Source organism: Schistocerca serialis, chromosome 6 (genome assembly GCF_023864345.2).
Source record: "Schistocerca serialis cubense isolate TAMUIC-IGC-003099 chromosome 6, iqSchSeri2.2, whole genome shotgun sequence".
NCBI lineage: Eukaryota > Metazoa > Arthropoda > Insecta > Orthoptera > Acrididae > Schistocerca > Schistocerca serialis.
In genome coordinates this window covers 361,146,799-361,165,901 of record NC_064643.1, presented here as the reverse complement: position 1 = coordinate 361,165,901, position 19,103 = coordinate 361,146,799, and the positions used below count along the sequence as shown (strand labels likewise).

The 19,103-nt window shown below is 42.7% G+C and overlaps 1 protein-coding gene across 1 annotated transcript in view; it reads left to right on the top strand.

Moving 5' to 3' along the window:
• LOC126484872 (neuronal acetylcholine receptor subunit alpha-7-like) overlaps positions 1-19,103 on the top strand; it is a 330,385-nt gene that overhangs the window by 285,875 nt on the left and 25,407 nt on the right. The window contains exons 7-8 of the mRNA XM_050108467.1: positions 1,622-1,708; positions 11,163-11,272. Of these exons, the coding sequence (XP_049964424.1) occupies positions 1,622-1,708; positions 11,163-11,272 (197 nt within the window). The remainder of the gene's footprint in view (positions 1-1,621; positions 1,709-11,162; positions 11,273-19,103) is intronic.

Genomic DNA, 19,103 nt, shown 5'->3' with positions numbered 1-19,103 from the left:
CCTCGCTCCGTCCTTGCATCTGTACTGTGGTGAATGATTACTAGTGTACATTGTAAACAAAGGTACAAACCTCTCCGGGCAGATCGCGGGCTCAACTGTATAGCATGTAAACAAACCTGTAGTGGGCATGGCATATCCGATCGGTGAATGACGTACGTGATACGCTAGTCAGTGGCGCCGAAAATGAGGGAGATTTGAACGTGTGATTTGGTATTTTGCGTGTAGCGGGAAACGACTTCCTACGCTAAAATTAACCGTTTGGTCCTCACTACAATTTAGTTACAGCCTGTATATTTAAGCGACAGAAGAATACAATTTGCAGAATCGTCGAGCGTCCTGTTGGTGATCGTCTGTGAACATTTACCTTGTATTATGCAGAGCATGTCATTTACATTTTTTTCAACAAACTGTAAGCACTGCCTGAATATGTATAAAGTGTACATACACGTCTCACAATGTTCCTTCGCTGTCTGTAATTTCCTTGAGCCACGCATCAAGTACAAAATAAGCTTCCTTTTGCACGTTGGGCGCAGACGATAAAAAACTTGAAATCTTGATTTCAGGGGTCACCATTCTCCTTTCGTTAACAGTATTTCTCAACCTAGTGGCGGAAAAGATGCCCTCTACGTCAGACGCCGTGCCGCTGATAGGTATGAGCCGGCTTTGCGCCTTTTTCCGTGCCGCGGGCAGAGGCTGAGGTGATACTTGGAGGCCCGAGCGACCGCACGGCCGTCCTGTCCACGTGTGTGTCTCTGTTGCGCGCCCTCACCCCGACTCCCGCTAGCAAAGCGCCAACCCCGCCGCCCGCCTCTTGTATGCACCGTGGATGTGTCTATTTTTTTTTTTTTTTTTTTTTTAGTTTTAGTGATAGCACTGTGTCGCATGTTAGATGGGAGAACCAACTGTATGTGTATCGTTCTGTTGCTATGGAGCCCCCCACAGACCCAAGCCTTCGCAACAGTCGTACCTGTCCTCCGTTTTTCTTCCAGCTAGCCTCTCACTAATAAGAGTATTTGCCAGAGAAACTTCCAGCAAGCGAAGATCTCGGACAGAAAGAAGCTAGAGCAAGAAACTGCATAGAAAAAAAAGTGATATCTCCTGTTAATATAAGAAAATGTAACTACCGACTGATACGAGAATTGACTACTTTTCCAACGTACGTTGGTAACCAATTTCTCGATATCAGAGCTGATTGCAAAGAAGAAGAAAAACAGAAATTATTAAAATGTAATACGTAATGCTGATATGTACTACAGTAATGCCAAAAGCCCCGAATTGAAAAAAAAAGCATTCACACTTTTACTTTAATTTTCATGTAGCTTGATTCTTCACACCATTTTCATTTTAATGAAAAATCATCGTAATTTCTTTTGTCTGTTACCAAATGCAGAATGCTTGGAACTCATTTTAAGCGGCGACGAACGTTTAAGACTGGCACTGAAGGCCACGTCGACCTTCCGCGGAGCTGACAGACAAGCCGTTCCGTCGCACCGGACGGGACGGGACGGGAGCCGCTTAAACTGAGGTCCATTCGAGGCACTTTGCTCGAAATGTAGTGAGTGTGGAGTGCGCGCCACAGCGCCCCGGGTAGCTGTGTCAATTAACCCTTGTTCTGTTTCAGGGGTGACCATCTTGCTCTCGTTGACAGTGTTCCTGAACCTCGTGGCAGAGACCCTCCCCCAAGTCTCCGATGCCATCCCTCTGTTAGGTAGTGATGCCGATTGCTGTCTCAGTGGCTGACAGTGGTTTGCTTTCTGATACTTGGATCGTTGGAGGGGGCAAAGATAGCATTCAGACAATCTTTTCTTTACTAGTTCCCGTTGTTGATGTTGTTGTTTGTTTGACTGTATGTAAACCTTTTATTTTCTTTCTCTTTTTGGTTCTTTGTCCTGGCCGGTATGTGGAGTACACCCCACGGGCCTTAACCCCGCCACCACCGCCAACGTTTACCAGCTGAGCCATCCTACCTGCCCCGCCCGCCCGGAGACTGTTGTTTAGTTTGTTGGATGTTGTTTGTTGTTGCTGAGTAGCGAGCCAGTTTGTGCCCCTGCCTGAGTGTCGTTCTGTCTGTTACAGGTGTCACAATCCTGCTGTCGCTAACAGTTTTCTCCCTACTGGTGGCAAACGTGCTACCTCAGACTTCCGACGCTGTACCCCTGATAGGTCAGAATCGCGTTCCATGCAATTCTCAACACTGAAAAGCGAACTGAACGCTGCATGGCCAGATAACGCCTTGGGCAAGACAACAACACACACTACATACTGATCGCTTTTCTCTAAATAAACATTTTTTAAAAAATCCTGGACTATGCATCATTAAAAAAAAACTTGTGTTCATTAGCTGCTTTCAGTTTTGTCGCTGACGGCACTTAACGTTTCTCACACTGACCGCGAGCGGTAGTGACCAGACTCAGGTATACCGCAACGTCTCCTCGCTCACAGAAAACGGCGACGAAGTAACTCACAACATATATCGTTCCACATCTACGTTTCCATTTGGTAATGGATGGAAACAGAGTGACGCACAAAAAGAAAACCTTACACTTATTCCAGGGAAGCTGGCACATCACCTCTTTGGTGCTAACTGTAGGCATAGACAAATTTATTACACCCAACATTTCTTTAATCATTAGTTTTCTAACACCAGAAATTGCGGCTACGAGCGTACTCTTGTTGTGGTTAAACATACAAGAAAACGACAGAGAATCTAAATAATCATGAGTGTTACTCTCGCGAAATAAAAGACTGACCATGGCTAAACGGCAATTATAGAGGAAGAAGCATAAATCAGCGTAGTAAAATTACTCATCTGGCGAGTAGACGCTAATGATTTTGGGAGGCACCCGTTGGTGTCTGGAGCGAAGGCGACTGGGGATTTTGTACTACTGATGGCCTTTTGGCGCACAAGATTTCAACCTGTGAAGAACGTTGCGGATTTCAGAGGATCCGAAGGTATTTCGCCTCGAACTATCCTGTGGCTTTCTAAGCAGTAGTAGATTTCTTGGTCTATAAACAGACAGTAACGGATTGTGACGTGCTGAGGAGGGGGGAAGGGATGTAATAATGTCTTTGCTAATGCGAGGTAGGATCGTCGCTGGTCCTTCACGAGCCATTGACGACCTACAGTTCGGAAGGAAACGGCATCGCATGGGCATCTACAGCTGACTCACTTGTTGCCCAAAAACACACTAAAGGACAGAAAGTATTTTATGTTGTCACACGAAACACGTGATAAGAGGTATATGATGAAGTGACGGGTACACTGAACTGGATCAACTGTTCGACTGTTCTGCCTGTTTCCCGTCATGTTAATGAGGATAGTTAATATAATCCGTTATGTCTTCAGGGAGGATAACTCTCACGTCCACTGGACTAAAAGTATACTTAATCCTTAGAATATCCAGCAGCAATGACGTAACTGTTCTGGCCCGCAAAGTCGCCAGATTTGAACCGCATTGAAAATTTCTAATAGCGGCTGTAATAAACGTGTCAAAATTGGGGACCGGAAGATCTGTTAGAATTGTTGAATCAGGAATCGCTGGACACTAACGTCTTCTGTACCCAGAACATTTGCTAGCTCTTGTTATAATGAAATCCCTTTGTTATAAAGACTCGTGCAAATTATATACGGTATTACTACGAAAATTCTAGTTTCTGTATAACGGGCTTGCATATTATGAGGGATTATATCTCATTCTAATTAAAAATAATATTAAGCTATTTAGGATTTTCTCTGTGTAATACCTGGTGCAGAGGCACTCGGGCACTGCATCTAATGGTGGAGCTGAAATTCTACGATATTTCGATGGAGCATAGATTCTGAGCCATCTCGATCCGAAACATTTCCAAAAAGTGTCGATTGTTTGCCTAAAATTTACCTCAGAGTAACTGAGCAACAGATTTTAAGCAAATTTCGTTTTGAATTTTGAAATAAGTAGCCAGAAGAAGATGGTTCGGGAAGACTGATTCTCTTGCCCACATTGGCAATTTTTCGTTGAACGTTGTCAAGATGAACACTGATGTTGTATATTGTTAACTGGAAAAATCAGCTGTTACCGAACTGCGTCTGAATATAGGGTACATGACTGATATTTAAAAAGGAGATGAGAAAAAAGTCACTTACAGACACACTAAAATCTTTTCTGCTATTTAAATTTTCTGAGATAGGTTTAACGATGAGGCTTTTCAAATTCACGCGAGTAATAATTTCATTACCAGCCTCACACATCTGATCAAGGCTGGGGACCTGTCATTGGCCGCGCTTAAATCATTACACGGCAGCACAACGGAGACGCCACTGCTTGGTGCCTTCACGTCAGTGCCCTGCCGATCTGTTTCCACTGTCTTTCTGTGCAGCACGCTGTTACGACTGTGCCGGATAAAAGGCCGTCGCTTCGCGCATAGCAGATCCATATCTGCACTGGGGTGCGGAACTTTAGGACGAAAGGAACTTCCGCATAATGTGTCACTGGTCGATGAATCTTGGACCATATATAGAAAGAACTGCTATATTACAGATTGTAACTGAAAGAACCAACGCAATGAGACGAAGAGAAATGATGCTTTTCTCCATAGACAATAATTACACTGAAGTCACGGCGATTTGTGGTACTCCCCTGGACATTACAAAAGACGGCACTTGGTTCTTAACACGGTGTGTGATGACCACGGACGGTAGTGCGTGTTCTCCAACCTGCTCCCATGTGGTCCTCGAAGTTGGTAAGGAGTTCTTGTGGTAGCGCATTCCGTTGCTTCAACAGCGCAGTCGATAATAGCTGGATAGTCGCTGGTGCGTGTGATCTTGCTGCAGTCCGTCTCCCAAATGCATCCCACACCTGCGCTGTTCGATGCATTGTTACCCATAAAAATTAAGTCAGGGCCAAATGCAACCATGAAAAGACGATATAGGTGAGGTATACAGTGACAATAATGCCGATCAGTGAGTGTGTCGTTCAAAGATTTGGGATCCATACGCCCATGCGACATTATTCCTCCCAACACCGTAGCACCTGGCCCACCAAAACGATCATTTTTGACGAAGTACCTTCACGTGGCGAGAGATATGAACATGTAATGCACCCGGGAACGTTGTCGAACATGTTCCTTTTCGTGGTGCAGGTGTTATGATGTTGGGTGGCAAAATGTTGTATGCGCGTGCTGACCTCCAAATCTTTGAACACGGTACAGTCACTGGTCAGTGTGAAACGTCCCCTTAAAAAAATTTTTTAATTACTGTGCTGGAAAACCGCTTACGTTATTTGCTTTTCAAACAGCTGAGCAAAACTGAACGTACTCAGACATTACTCTCTTTACTTATTCTGATCATCACTAAACTGACACACAATATTTTTAGCGCAACGCAATCTGATTTTTAATAATCCCTACAAAAGAATGGCCCTGACTAACAATAACCTACACCTTTCATGAATCACTTACCTCACAAAAATCTTCGTTACTCGAACTACTGCAATACAGCGAGCGCCAATACTGCCAGCTAAATAAAAGATTCTAACTACTGAAGGCACTAACTACTGACAGGCATAGTTAGCAAATGAAAGATTTTGATAGAGAACAAACAACGTATTTACCTTAATAGTGTTCAAAAGTCATTTTATATATATATATCACTTCATGACATCCAGTCTTACAAATTTACTGTCTCTGATGGACACACGTCCAGATCATCCGCTCTCAAAACTCCGCCATCTCACTCCCCACATCCACCACTGCTGGTGGCTCACCTCCAACTGCGCAACGCTACACGCTGTTAACAGCCAACTGCCCAACACTAAAATAGCAAACAACAATGCAAACCAGCCACAGACTTCACACAGCACAGTCAGTGACTTTCATATAGAGCGCTACGTGGCGTTACCAGGGTAAAAACCTAAACAGGCTACTTACAAGTGTTAATGTGCCACTGTACTCCTTCCCCAAGAGAGTCTTTTCGGGGGAGCATTTGGCCCTTATTTCATTTTTATGAATGACAGTGCACAACGATATTTAACTGCGCAGGTGAATGAGATCTTGGAATGAGAGGATGCTCGGGAAATGGAATAGTCTGCCCGGTTCCCCGACATAAGTCCCATCAAACACTTGTGGTATGCGTTGAGGAAACGAATTCCAGCACGCATCAACGACCGTCCAGCAGTCGCCAACAGCCCTACCACAAGAAGTCACTATCGATCTTATGGACAGCATGGGAGCACATTGCAGAGCGTGCACTGCCGTCCGCGGTGACCACACAACCCATTAAGAACCATGTCCCGCCTTTTTCAATTTTCAAGGGACCATCATGAACTGCGGTAATGGAAATGGAAATGAGCGTTTGGCGTCATTGGCCGGGAGGCCCCTTGCGGGGCAGGTCCGGCCCCCTCGTTGCAGGTCTTATTACATTCGCCGCATTCGCCGCCACACTGGGCGACTTGCGCGCCGGATGGGGATGAAATGATGACGAAGACAACACAACACCCAGTCCCTGTGCGGAGAAAATCCCCGCCCCAGCCGGGAATCGAACCCAGGCCCGTACGACGGCAATCCGTCACGCTGACCACTCAGCTATCGGGGCGGAATTGAACTGCGGTGAATTCGGGACAATTATTGTCTTTGAACAAAAGAGTAATTTCTGGTCATCTCATTCTTCTACTCTCAGATTTCTACACTGTTCTGTGACAGTTCTTTCTCTGTAAGGTCCAAGCTTCACCGAGCTACGTTCCTTGGCACCGACAAGTCATGCGAAAGTTTCTTACGTCTATAAGTTTTGCACACCAGTGTATATCGGTATTCAGCAAGACACTGCACGGTAGTGATGGGCAGATTCCGGAGTTTTTTACTCGAGAACCGAAAGGAATCGAATACACAGCCGAAGGCAGTGAACTTGCAAGAGTACAACCTAGGTGATAGGGCCACTGTACGCTGCAGTCTCAACCGCCAGTACAGCTCTTGCCTGTGTATCTCTGTGTTCGCGTCATTAATGTAAGATTTCATGTTACCTTCCGCTTATTATAGTCTCAGAATGCTGCCTGATAATCATTTTATTATATTTCCGTTATTCGAAATATTTTATTCGTTTATGTTTTCATAATCACTTCTGAAACGCAATGGAACAATTCTTAGCGAAATTCAGTGCGGTCTTATTAACGCAACTATAAAGAAAACATGATCAAATAATATTGTTTCTATACATTTTCCAATGCAGCTTTCCTTTTTTGTATAACAATGAAATAAGTAGGAGATATTGGCCGAATTTCCGCGGTAAGAGGCAGCTGGGTAAGCGAAAATACCGGGTGATCAAAAAGTCAGTATAAATTTGAAAACTGAATAAATCACGGAATAATGTAGATAGAGAGGTACAAATTGACACACATGCTTGGAATGACATGGGGTTTTATTAGAACCAAAAAAATACAAAAGTTCAAAAAATGTCCACTAGATGGCGCTTCATCTGATCAGAATAGCAATAATTAGCATAACAAAGTAAGACAAAGCAAAGATGATGTTCTTTACAGGAAAGGGTCAATATGTCCACCATAATTCCTCAACAATAGCTGTAGTCGAGGAATAATGTTGTGAACAGCACTGTAAAGCATGTCCGGAGTAACGGTGAGGCATTGGCGTCGGATGTTGTCTTTCAGCAACCCTAGAGATGTCGGTCGAGCACGATACAATTGCGACTTCAGGTAACCCCAAAGCCAATAATCGTACGGACTGAGCTGAGGTCTAGGGACCTGGGAGGCCAAGCATGACGATTGTCATGCGCAGTCACTGACGTTTTTCTGTCCAGCGCCATCTGTCGGACATTTTGTGAACTTTTTTTTTTGTTCTAATAATACCCCATGTCACTCCAAGCATGTGTGTCAATTTTTACCTCTCTATCTACATTATTCCGTGGTTTATGAAGTTTTCAAATCAATACTGACTTTTTGATCACCCGGTAAATCTGAGAACCGAGAACTTTTACGAAAGCGATCAACAAGTGTCTTAGTCTTATGTGCTGGCGACAGTAGTCGCTCCGAAAAATGAGGTCTTGTTTTCGGATGTGATATTCGAAAGCTCGACGTCAGTTGTGGAGGACACGTTGGAATACATGACTAGCCTGTTGTCGGATTGCCCAACACTATCGCGCAGAATGTGGCACTTTCATGTTTCGCCACGAGAACTACCAGCCTATTGTATTGTTCGGGTCAGTCGACATCACGAGCAATAGCTTCGTTTAAATATGGCAGATTTTTAGCGACGCTACCCGATGACGCAGCGTCCCTACAGCCTCAACAACAAGATTTATGTTGTGTGTGAGGTCATTCGAAATGAATATCCGGAGAAAGAAGGTGGTGTGTAGAAGGGGAGGGGCAGAGGGAGAGGGTGTAACAGCATAATAGTGTACGGAACTGCTGAGACGATGTGTTAGCAGGAGGTCGTCTGGTCACTTAGCTCTATTTTAGTACTACCGACACATACAACACAAACCGTATTTACACGACTGAGGATGGCATGGTGCACGGATCTCACGGTTTTTTGACATGCTCTCCTGAGCAGCACTAGTAAATTGCCTGAACTATTTCCGGGTAAATTGACAAAATACTCATTTTCCTAAAAATAAAAAAAATTGTTAATTCAATGGTAGCTCCCCTAATTAAAATCATGTAACTAGAATGAGAAAGTAAAAAAAAAAAATGGACTCGAACGACAGCATACGTGCAGCGCAGTGACTTTGTCGCGATGCGCAATGGGATTGGCGACGAGCGTGCCTGTACCCCCGCCCCCATACCCCCAACCCTGCCCGCCTGCATGCGGTCTGCGCCGAGCGCCCCCTTTGCTACCCGCTGCTTACCTCGTTCTGTTGCAGCTTTCCTGTAAAATTACTGCCCTATAATCACCAACTGATAAAGATGACCACTCTAACACGAAACGACTAAACCGAGACGCGAGAAAAAAAAAAAAGGAATCTCGAATCCAGCAGTTATTAGACAGATCGAAACCCACTCTAAAACTTAGCCACATCTTGTTACTCTATTTTTTTTTCTGACACATCGCAATCTTCCCCCATACTCCTCACATGTGATGCGTACTTGGAGACCAGTTCAGACGGGTGCCTTGACGCGGCGGATCACCGTGAGACTTGCAATCAAGCAAAACCCGAATGTACATTTTCTTTTCTTTTTTTCCATTAAACAGATTGGAAGCATGCCTTTCCTGTAAAAATAACCATTGATTGCACATCTCACAGATTCGTCTCCTTTTCTCTCCCTGTGTGCGTTCGGCATGTCCAGTATGTGTTTATCAGTAACAAACGCACAGAAATTCGAAGCAGGGGATTCCAGAGCGAAATGAGACGGCACGGCCTCGTTGGACCGACCTGTGACCTGATTGATGCCTTCTGTGTGCACACTCTCTGTTGACAGACAGACGTCGTCTCCTGGCGCACGGGATGAACAGCGTCTCCAATCACACTCCGAGGGTATGACTAACCTTTTGATAGTGTACATTTTTATTAAAAGAACGTTAGTCTTAAAATGTGAAACCTAAACCTGTCTTGTGCTTTTCTTTGTGTTTACTCCTACTTTACTCAAGCGCATCCGTAGGGATATCAGTACAGCTGAGCGGAGTTCTTTCCGACAGTCACAAAGATGCGAGGGTGTGGACTGCAGTCCGCCGGAACCACCTCCACCTCCAAGTATCAACTGACTCTGTCCCGTTTTCTATACTAAAAAGTATTAAATTAAATTATAAACTTCTGCCGTATATTCTGTGTTATTTCTGGTATGGTTCTTGTTTTTTATATTTTGTTTCTTCCACTCGTTTCCTCCTCACTAACTTTCAGCCCTAAAGCCTTATCTCAACTTCTCTCCTAATAAGAAAAAAACAAACCTTTAACACAAACTGTGATTTACTAAGTACTTCTATAAATACTTATTTGTATAAACATATATTTAAAAGCGCATCACACAGGTGCGAGGGACAAAGCCTAAAATGTATTTTGTCGTGCATTCAGCGCGAAGTTCATGCAAGGAGAGGAAAGCCACGTAACTCCAGGCATTTAAACGACACCTCAATAAAACCCATCCCCGGAATGGCTTGGACAATCTTCAAGGTAAAAATTTTAAAGAGAAACGCTTAAAGAGAATTATTAATTCCAGACAGAGCTCGAAGGACAGTTACACCTTACTTTCAGTTTAAATAGTCACAGAGACAAAACACAATTAAAAACACAGTACTTCTCCTTGCAAAATTATTTTTTTATATATTTTTTATAAGTGGAATGAGTACTGCATCACTTATATGCATATATTCTTAGAATCACGTTTGAGTTCGGCTTTTCGTATGAGCTGCAGCTGTAGCATTGTTTTCTGGAAATGAATTCTCATTTTCAGATTAATGCCTGATGGTTCTGCTTATAACTATAGGATTACATATTTAATATATATTAGTTAATTTGACTTTCTGATTTCGTGCAAGCATGATTCATTAGTAACTAACTGCTATAAATTTAAAGAAGTTGCTTAAAACAATTTTAATGAAATTTATTAAATTTATACTGCGAACTCGCGATTGAATTCTCTTAGCTTCATTTGCTAAAAATGTTCATTGATTATTAAAAGTTTCCATATATTTAAATTTGTACTTTGAGATTATTAAACGACGGAAAGATACATCCCATTCTAATTTTTATCTTCTTTAAAATACTTCACATGTGAAATCATGTGATGTGAGAACATCCTCAACATCACAAATAAATTTTCTGAGGAGGCTACGACAAGTATGTAGTCTTAGAAATTTATTTACTATTGTGCTGAAAGTTTTTTAAAATGAAAGAGTGTTTATGCAGTATTTTTTAAAGTTTTTGTATCACACCAGTTTCTTATAGAATTTTTGTATTCTTCACCGAACGTTATTTGAACTTCGCAGCCACAATCCTATCTACTTTACGAGTATCAAATTTTGTATACGTCTATATCTCTTGTTGTGCATTATTTTTTTCTTTATATTTTGTCTGATATGTATTTGGTTGCGTTCACAGTAGTTGTTTCTTGGCTCATGAAGTACCGTAGTTTTGTATGCACAAGGGCCTTGTTTGCAAGCAAGCTGCCGTTTTTACACTTTTCATTGTAGTGACACCCGCCCTTGGAACAACTGAACATGTACTATTGCCGATGACTTTTCAGGAACATACTTCAACTGTATCATGTTCATGGTGGCTTCTTCGGTGGTGCTAACGGTCGTCGTGCTCAACTATCATCATCGAACAGCAGATATTCACGAGATGCCTCAGTGGGTATGTCACTTCCTTCATTATCAAACTATATAGAATAAAAGTACTTCTGTGCTCCATGTGTCAATAGCTTAAGAATGAACGTAGTTTAAACGTCTGGTTGTATATCAGTTTTTAGCGCATGTTGTAAAAAAAGGAATGTTTGCACAAGATCTTTATTAGGTCATCATTTCGTTTAATAACCGTCGTAATATACCAAAACACTACTCAACAGTGTTCCTGGAATGTTAATAGCATTTCACAGCAGTACTCGATCAAACCGGCTTACTAATGATACCTAACAAAGCAAGAATAGATATGTCATCATCTTCAGTGTTCTGCCTAAAGGCAGTTTTTCGCATGGTAGTTCTCCAGGCTGTCCGGTCTTCTGCCATCCTTTTCAGGTCTGCATAATTTCCTCTTCCCTTTATGTCGTCTGTCATCTTGTATCTCCTTCTTCCTCTCAGTCTTCTCCACAAACCAATCCTTCCAAAGCATCTACTAGCAAGCGCCCCCTTCTCAATGAATGTCCCAACAAGTTCTTTTTCCTTTCTCTTACAACCTTCAGCAGACATCTTCTCTCACCAACCCTTTCCAATACTCTTTCATTACTCACTCTTTCCATCCAGCTTATTCTCTCCATTCTCCTCCACATCCACATCTCAAATGCTTCTAACCTTTTCTCATCCTCTAGTCTCAGTGTCCATGTTTCTGCCCCATATAGTGCCACACTCCAGACAAAACATTTGCCAAGCCTTTTCCTTAGTCCTTTATCTAATTTGCCACATAAGAGTCTCCTCTTTCTGTTGAATGCCTCCTTCGCTACGGCAATTCGACTTTTCACCTCCTGGTGACATCTCAAGTCTTCAGTTATTGTGCTTCCAAGATATTTAAATTCACTTACTTGGCTAATGGTAGATTGTCCTATTTTAATATTGTACAGTCTGCGTCTTGTACTGATGACCATACTCTTTGTTTTTGCTGTTTTTATTTGCATCCCATATTCCACACAAGCTTCATTCAGATCTTTGAGCATGTTATTCACTGTCCGGTCGCTTTCTGCCACTAATACCACGTCATCAGCAAATCTTAAACATTCTATTCTCTTTCCACCAATACATATTCCTCTTTTCCCATCTAAGCTTTTACAATAATCTCTTCAAGGTATACGTTAAACAACAGTGGGGAAAGGCAACAACCTTGTCTAACACCTCGGCCAATGCTGCTTCCTTCTGACATTTCATTTCCAATCCTTATCCTTACTTTCTGGTGTAAATATAGATTCTGTATCAGTCGTCTCCCTTTCCAATCTACTCCTTTCCTCTTCAAGATATCCATCAGCTTGTTCCACTGAACTCTGTCAAAAGCCTTTTCTAAATCTATAAAAACAGCAAAGATTTCTCTACCCTTTTCCATATATCTTTCCCCTATAGTTCTTAGCCGGCCAAACGCATCTCTTGTTCCTTTTCCTCTTCTAAACCCGAACTGCTCCTCTGCAATCCCTCTATCCAGCTTGCCATGTAACCTTCTATTCAACACTCTCAGCAAGACTTTAGCTGCATGAGAAATTAGACTGATGGTCCGGTGCTCTTCACATTTTTAGTGTTTCACTTTTTCTCTATTGGTATCATAGCTGTTGCAGCGAAGTCCTCAGGCCATTCCCCTTTGTCATATATCTTGTTACAGAGGTAGACTATTTCTTTTCTTGCCTTGTTTCCCAGACTCTTCAACAGTTCTGCTGGCAAATCACCTATTCCACATGCCTTCCTAATCTTCATCTCCTTCAGCGCCATTTCTACTTCTGCTTCCAAGATGGTAAATCCCTTTCCATTTTACGGCACATATTGCTCCTCTTCAACCTTAATTTTGCTTACATTTCATCCCCCTTATACAGACATTCAATATATTCTTGCCATCTGTTCAAAACCTCCTGTGGTCCCTCTGCTAGAGTACCATCCGCTCTTTCTATTTCCATGTCATTCCTCTTTCTTTTACGTTCAAAAACTATCTCACTAGCCAGTCTATACATCATTTCATACTTTCCCTCTCGCTCCATTTTCTCTATTTCGTCGCATTTCTGTTTCATCCATTTTTCTCTTGCTTCTTCAGTTTCTCTTCTAAATTCATTATTCAGTTTCCTGTACCTCTTTTTGCCTTCTTCAGTTTCTACACTTTTCCACTTCCTTACATCTTTTTCAACATGTTTTCTGTTATCCATTCTTTCCTGGTGCTTTGGGATAGTCTAATTCCTAGTACTTCTTTGGCAGAGTCCATGAGTCCTTCCCTCATTTTTATCCACTTTCATCAACACTACCTCTTTGCCATTTTTCCATAAATCTCTTCTTCAAATCTGATGCCTTTCCTACCTCTTTGAGTCTTTCTATGTTTAGTCTTTCCTTTGCTTTACCTCTCCAGACTTTTTTCAACTTCACTTGTATTTCTCCCAACACTAGGTTGTGGTCTGAATTTATATCCGCTCCTGGATAAGCTTTAGCATTCTTCAAACGGTTCCTAAACCTTTTTTGTATCAGGATGTAGTCCAGCTGATGTCTTTCTTATTCAAATTTTTTATATCCTTGTGTAACGCCTCCTTTTGTGGTGTTCAAATAATGTGTTACCCACTGCTAATGAATTTTCTTTACAGAAACTAATTAGTCGTTCACCTCTCTCATTTGTTATTCCTAATCCTAATTTTCCTACTGTATCTTCATCTCTTCCTTCACTCACCACTGCATTCCAGTCCCCCATGATGATAATGCAGGCATTTCTATTTTCTTTCTCGATGAGTTCTTGTATTTTCTCATAATATTCTTCCACTTCCTCATCTCTGAGCTGGCTGGCATGCAGGCATACTACCCACAAGTTATCAAGGCACTGTTGGTCATCAATAGCGATTCGGTGTAGATCCCTCAGAGTGATTGGTGGGTCACGTCGTCCATAAACAGAACTTTTCAATCTATTCCAGGCATTTTCGATAAGGTTCATGTCTGGAGAACATGCTAGCCACTCTAGTCGTTATCCTGAAGGAAGTCATTCACAAGATGTGCACGATGGAGGCGCGAATTGTCGTCCATGAAGACGAACGCCTCACCAATATGCTGCCGATATGGTTGCACTATCGGTCGGAGGATGGCATTCGCGTTTCGTATGGCCATTACGGCGCCTTCCATGACCACCAGCGGCGTGCGTCGGCCCCACATAACGCCACCGCAAAACAGCAGGGAACCTCCACCTTGCTGCACTCACTGGACAGTGTGTCCAAGGTCTTCAGCCTGACCGGGTTGCCTCCAAACACGTCTCCGACGGTTATCTGGTTGAAGACATATGCGTCACTCATCGCTGAAGAGAACGTGATGCCAATCCTGAGCGGTCCATTCGGCATGTTGCTGGGCCCATCTGTACCACGCTGCCTGGTGTCATGGTCGCAAAAATGGACCTCGCCATGGTCGTCGGAAGTGAAGTTGCGCATCATGCAGCCTATAGCGTACAGTTTGAGTCGTAACACGACGTCCTGTGGCTGCACGAAAAGCATTATTCAACATGGTGGCGTCGCTGTCAGGGTTCCTCCGAGCCATAATCCGTAGGTAGTGGTCATCTACTGCAGTAGTAGCCCTTGGGCGGCCTGAGTGAGGCATGTCATCGACAGTTCGTGTCTCTCTGTCCGCACTACATCGCTTTGGTTCACTCAGAGACGCCTGGACATTTCCCTTGTTGAGTGCCCTTCCTGTCACAAAGTAACAATGCGGACGCGATCGAACCACGGTATTGACCGTCTAGGCATGGTTGAACTACAGACAACACGAGCCGTGTACCTCCTTCCTGGTGGAATTACTGGAATTGATCGGCTGTCGGACCCCCTCCGTCTAATAGGCGCTGATCATGCATGGTAGTTTACATCTTTGAGCGGGTTTAGTGACATCTCTGAACAGTCAAAGGGACCGTGTCTGTAATACAATATCCACAGTCAACGTCTATCTTCAGGAGTTCTGGGAACCGGGGTGATGCAAAACTTTATTTGATGTGTGTACTTCTTTCGTTCAGTTATTTCTTCTCAGTGTAAGTTTTGAGTTATTGGTATTTGGCACGAAGTCTGATCGCTGTTACAACTAACTTCCTTAAACGTTTGCTACTGCTTACCTCATGAACATAATGAATGACCTCTACAAACAGGAATGAGATTGTATATATTCCAGATCAGGCAAAATTTTTAATCCTTTAAAACTGTTCCAGAATTATTCTGTACCGGTAACTCCTTTCATTATCCTCATTACTAGTTTTTGAATTTTAAATTATGGTTTTGCAACACTTGTATTTCCCCAGAACATCACACCATAACGTAATAACTATGTACAATAGCAGTTTAAGTACATAGTACTGTTTCAGTGTTACAGCAGCTCTTGATCGCTGTTAAGCCACAACCGTATTTGCTCATGCTTTTGTTCAGTAGTTTAACATGTTTCTTACCTTAATATTCTACCTAAACTCGTAGAAGCTTTGTGTAAAATATTTTTTCAGTACTGCATCCCAATAATTCTAGGATTGTAGTTCTTCTCGTTTTTGGTCTTATGTCTAAGGCTCATCTATTTCCTTTTGTTCTCATTTACCATCATGGAAATTTCTTCCTGCTTCTTTATTTATCACAAAGACATTCTGCTCTAAATCAGCTTCATCGTGTTCTTTAGCAAAAATTCTATTACCATCTGTGAAAAATACTGGCTCTGTAGTTGACAAATGGTACAGTAAATAATTTATGAACACTAAGAATAACAGAGAGCCTAACATATAGTCATAAGAGACTCAATTTCTGCCTTTCATGTATTCGGAAAAGTAACTTTTATTTTGACATATTTCCACCATATATTTCCTTCCAGAAAGATATGACTTAAGCCACTTATCGACAATCCACATATACAATGTTTGCATAATTTCCTAATAAGCAGATCAATACCGAAAAAAGCTTTAGACACTTCTAGAAACAGACTTCAGTTTAGTTCAGCTAGGTCTATAGCATTCAGGACTTACGTCAAGAAGCACAAAAAACAGGTACTGAGAACTTTACGACACAAAGATTAACGCCATAAACTTTTTATATTACAGCACACAATAATGCAGACCATGAACCGCCGCACTTTGTGTGTCTAACAAGTTCAACAATCGTAGGATTGTGATGTGTCACTGCTTATTTAGCCACTAACATCGCCAGAAACAAAATACGAGACAGGACAGACACTATACAATTAAATTTTCAAGGCAATGAATTAATTGGGAATTTCACAGCATTGTTAAACAGCTGGTACAGTGAGCCACTGTAGAGATCGCCCACTCACAGGCTGCAAACCCCTCCGTTTATCAGGACGAAGGCCAAGGAATCTGTGTGCTGTCGCCAGATGCAATAAAACAGGATTAAATATTACTTCATTTATTTCTTTGAATACACCTCGCCGGCATATCTTCGGCGATGGCTGGTGGCTCAGCAAGCAGCGGAGGAATTTGATGAACCCAATGGCTGGCTCAGGCTGCCGTATCTCGTTGCATCAGCCCTCTGCTCACGAACAGCGACTTCTAGTAAGTGGGTTGCCGTCTGTGGTGTGGAAGGCGAGCCCCGTGATAAGTCCTGCTCGGTGCTCGCGGTGACCACGGCGCATGTTTGTTGTGTCTCACACACCGTTCTGGGCGTACTCTGTCCCTCCCTGGTCACTGCACATATTGTCCCTTCAGATGGACCACGATGCTGGATGCCATGAGATCGTGTTGAATGCTGATCGTGTGGCCCGCCGGTTTGGTAGCCCGTCTGACCCAAGTGATGCTGGAGTTTAGAGCAGTTTGTACCCCAGGCTGGAACTGTGTTGGTAGACTTCTGGACTGTCCATCAATGGTGGCTGGTACTAGAGGCTGGCTTCTATTATCCATGGCTTCAGATCGGTGGTCATCATGTAAGGTAGCAGAAGTATGATGGTACTGAAACAATCTCATACACAAGGTGTTCAAATACAGAAATCAGAGGATCGAGTGTGAACAACATGAATGCCACTGATCCTGCTGATTGACCGACTCTAGACTAGCGAGGTGGAGTATTTATGGCGTTGAGGAGAGGCTCTGATTTCTGACGTCATTCAACATGACCCAATCGGAACAGCTCTTTATGAGCTGTCAGTAGTCTTCCGTTCTGCTACATTTGCTTAAGCAATTTCAGTGTCTTAACAGCTTTGCCAAACCCCTGAGGCGTACTGTTGCAGCCCCCTTAGCTTTTCTTACATAGTCTTATGAGAGTAACGAAGGCAGTCTGCTCTGCACTCGTCTAACCCTTTCCGCTAAAGTCTGCTCACACTTAGCTACAGAAGTGTTGTTGCACTCCTGGTGACCAATTAACCGTGCCACAATGTTTGCACCTAGCGGCTGGCTCGTATTGATACTCCCATGTGCTTCAGTAATACTTTTATTTATTTTATTTAATCGTATGCCTAGCGCCCCCCATCGGGCAGACCGTTCGCCAAGTGCCGGTCTTTCAATTTGACGCCACTTCGGCGACCTGCAATCGATGAGGATGATAGGAGGGTGATGAGGCCAGCGCGACAGCCAATCTCAGGTCGGAAAAAATTCCCCGACCCTGCCGGGAATCGAGCCCGTGCCCAGAGGACTGACAATGCGGCACTCTGACCTTTTTTTTTTTTTTTTACCATTCAGCTACCGGGGACGGACTTCAGTAATACTGTCCTGCTTTGACTAAGAAAATTTCACTCTCTTGTTCTTACTTCCTTGATGGGTAACAGCATAAACTTGGCACACATTCCACGTTATATACGTATCCAATAATATGCAGGTATTCATACTTCAACAGAATCTCAAAGGTAATTGGGGTAACAAGCCAAACAAATTTCTTTGTGACGAGCTACTGGGAAGCAGGAGTTCGTTACATCAAATGTTTTTCTAGTGTTGTTGTTGTTGTCTTCAGTTCTAAAACTGTTTTGATGCAGTTCCCCACACCAGTATATCTTGTGTAAGTCGTTTCATCTCTGCTTAACTGCTGTAGCGACATCCATTCGCACCTGCTAACTAGTCCATCTTGTAGTCAAGTTCTGCCCTCGATCTGATTCAATATCTCTTCATTATTTAATCGATCTTTACATCTAATACTCAGCAATCTTCTACAGCCCTAGAATTCAAGAGCTTCTATTCCTTTTTTTTCTCTGTGTCTCTCTTACACAGGGTATAGTCGTACTACAGTTACATAGACGGTGAGGCAAGCATTCTCAAATATTTGCAGAATCAATAAATACATTGACGTCAGTTTTAGCCAAGTTGTAGCGGACAATATGGTACATTTCCTAACGTTCGCAGGAGATCCCGGGTTCGAGTCCCGGTCGGGGCACACGTTTTCAACATGTCCCCAATGAAGTATATGAACGCCTGTTTTCAGCTAGTGTGTCTGTTTAACTATCATTTCATTTTGCAATTTGTGTTATGGTGTTTAAGTATTGCGTATTATTTAAAAGGCATGCATTAACTACCTTTTTAAACATGTTGATTTCCGTTATCTCTTTCTCTTCGTTATCTTTTTCGATTATTGTACACCTTTATTCGCTGCTAGAAAATATTGTTTCAGTCTTTATTTTAATTTTTCACAGCACATGTACGTTAAGTCTGACTTTTCTTCCACAATCATGAGTAGAACAGTTCTGTAGTCTGAGTACTATGTCCGTATTCTGTGCTCTTCTTCCCCTGAAACTGGTACACTTGTTAAGGACTTGTGCCTACACAGGTACGAATGTAACTACTAGGCGCTTTCTAATACACACTGATTACTCTAAGCCCATACCTACCTCTACATCCTAGAGAGCCTGTATAGGGAGAGAGT